The following is a 2,497-nucleotide window of genomic DNA, read 5'->3' on the forward strand; positions in this document are numbered from 1 at the left end:
CGCCGAGCTTAAGTACCCAACTGTTGAAAAATTCGGTTTCGCTCTGTTTTTGGCTAGCAAGAAGCTTCGCCCTTACTTCTTGGCCCATCGGCTGATAGTATACACAGATCAACCTCTGAAACGGCCGTTTACCAACCTGGAAGCGTCCGGGAGAATACTCAATTGGGCAATTGAGCTTAATGCATTTGATATTTCATATGAGTCGCGGAAGGCCATAAAGGGGCAGGCCTTTGCTGATTTTATTGCGGAGATGACTAGGCCAGTCCACTTCAAAAATGAAAAGACCCAATGGGTAATCCATGTGGATGGTTCCGCCACCCAAAATGGGTGTGGAGCCGGCATCATCTGCTAATCACCAGAAGGGGATGTCTATGAATATGCAATGCGTTTCAACTTTCAGGCGTCAAACAATGAAGCTGAATATGAAGCCTTGATATGCGGAATCCAAATGAGCAAAGCAGCTGGAGCAGCAAAGGTTCTGGTCCTATCTGACTCACAGCTAATTGTAAGTCAGGTAAAGGGAGAATATGAAGCCAAGGACGACGCCATGATAAAATACTTGGAAAAAGTCCGCCAAGAAGTACAGCAGCTGAATTGCTTTCAAATACAACATATACCATGGTCCGAAAACAGCAAGGCAGACGCCCTATCCAAGTTGGCCAGCTCAGCATCATGCGACACACCACGTCATGTATTTTGGGAGGTAAAGCAGACCAAGAGCATTGATGCTTTGAGGACAACTATCTTAGACCGGACGGCCACTTGGATGGACGATATAGTCAATTTTAAGATGAATGGGATGCTCCCTGAAGATCCCAAGCAGGCGGAAAGATTACAAAAGAAAGGCACCTGGTTCGAGATTTGGAATGGGACTTTATACAAAAAGGCTTTCTCACGGCCTCTTCTTCGCTGCGTAACCCCAGAGAAGGGGCATGAAGTACTGGAGGATCTCCATCAGGGATTATGCAGCTCACACATAGGGGGGAGGACCTTGGCAGAAAAAGCTCTAAGAACTGGATATTATTGGCCCACTCTCAAAGAAGACGCTCTTGACTTGGTTAAGCGGTGTGATAAATGTCAACGGTTTGCTCATCTAATTCGACTACCGGCTCAGAAACTAACACCCATCACCAGTCCTATACCATTTGCTAAATGGAGGATGGACCTATTAGGCCCTTATACGACGACCCCAGGGGGACTGCACTATGTGATAGTTGTTGTCGACTATTTCACCAAATGGGTAGAAGCTGAAGCCCTGAAAAACACCAAGGCACAGGACGTGAGGGCCTTCATCTAGAAAAACATCATTACAAGATTTGGTGTGCCGCAGTCCATTGTCTTTGATAATGGGCCACAATTCAAGACACCTAAGTTGGAAAGTTGGTTGGCTGATCACGGCGTCACGACATGTTTTGCATCAGTTGGCCGACCTCAAGCAAACAGACAGGTAGAAGCATTCAACAAGATCATCTCTGAAGGGATGAAAAAGAAGCTTGATGAAGCAAAACGGTTGTGGGCCGACGAGTTACCCAATGCCTTATGGTCTATACGAACAACATCAAAAAATTCCACAGGAGAAACAACATTCTTATTAGCATATGTAGCTGAGATCGTCCTACCAATTGAAATGTGTGAACCAACTCTGCGCGTCATGTTATTTAATGAAGATGCCAATTGGGAAATGATGAAAGCGGCCTTGGATTTCTTACCTGATACAAGAGGGAACGCAGCTCTACGCCAACTGCTATACAAACTCCGAATGACTAGGGAGTACAACAAAAGAGTCTCCAGAAGAATCTTAAAGGTTGGAGATTTTGTGCTAAGGAAGATGGAGGCCGTTGGACGTGCTAATGAACAAGGGAAGCTCACCCCTACCTGGGAAGGTCCATACGAAGTCTATGAAGAGGTTCAGGATGGAACTTACCGAATCCAAGATATGCAGGGGCGTCCAATTTTACGTACTTGGAATGCGGATAACCTGAAGAAATACTTTTTCTAAAAAATTGATATCTATGTTATCTTGATTAATGAATGAACACTTTGTAAGAATGAAGACTCCACACTATAGACGTACCATGTAGCACGGCTTATTGAAATTTAAATGAAAAATCTCCCAACAAGCCGGCCTTTCCAGGGAATCTTTTCTTGTGCCAAATACGTTATCCAATCCTTTAAAGAGGCATAGACAATAACACTCTCTTAAAGACTAGTCGTTTAAAGGCCTAAGAAGTGGCCCAGATTAGCACCCTCACTAGGCTGATCACCTAGAACACAGGGGAAACACATTTTTCGATGGCTATATGAAGTAGCTAAAGACCTTGGCAACGAAAGACCAAGGCAAATAACCGCCGTACCCATTTAGGGGCGTCAGCTAATGTTGAGCTAACCAACATCATAAATAATAAACAGGAACGGCAAATAAAATAAAACAACAGAAACGTTTAAAAGACGCCCAGTCATTCAAATAAGTCAGTCATAATTACAAAATTATGCACAT

The 2,497-nt window shown here is 44.1% G+C and overlaps 1 protein-coding gene across 1 annotated transcript; it reads left to right on the top strand.

Annotated features, from left to right (window-relative positions):
• The first annotated feature begins 382 nt into the window (after positions 1-382).
• LOC130469961 (uncharacterized) lies at positions 383-1,999 on the top strand. The gene is made up of 3 exons (XM_056839511.1): positions 383-1,279; positions 1,331-1,542; positions 1,768-1,999. Exons 1-3 carry the CDS (start codon positions 383-385, stop codon positions 1,997-1,999), a joined length of 1,341 nt encoding a protein of 446 aa, XP_056695489.1.
• The last annotated feature ends 498 nt before the right edge of the window (positions 2,000-2,497 follow it).

The sequence above is a fragment of the Spinacia oleracea genome, chromosome 3 (assembly GCF_020520425.1).
Source record: "Spinacia oleracea cultivar Varoflay chromosome 3, BTI_SOV_V1, whole genome shotgun sequence".
Taxonomy (NCBI): Eukaryota; Viridiplantae; Streptophyta; class Magnoliopsida; order Caryophyllales; family Amaranthaceae; genus Spinacia; species Spinacia oleracea.

Bases quoted from the DNA above. Each gene is read 5' to 3' on its own strand.
- LOC130469961 (XM_056839511.1), top strand. From the start codon at position 383: ATGCGTTTCAACTTTCAGGCGTCAAACAATGAAGCTGAATATGAAGCC. The intron at 1,280-1,330 runs GTGAGGGCCTTC...GGTGTGCCGCAG, and splicing joins AAAACACCAAGGCACAGGAC to TCCATTGTCTTTGATAATGG. The intron at 1,543-1,767 runs GTCTATACGAAC...CCGAATGACTAG, and splicing joins GAGTTACCCAATGCCTTATG to GGAGTACAACAAAAGAGTCT.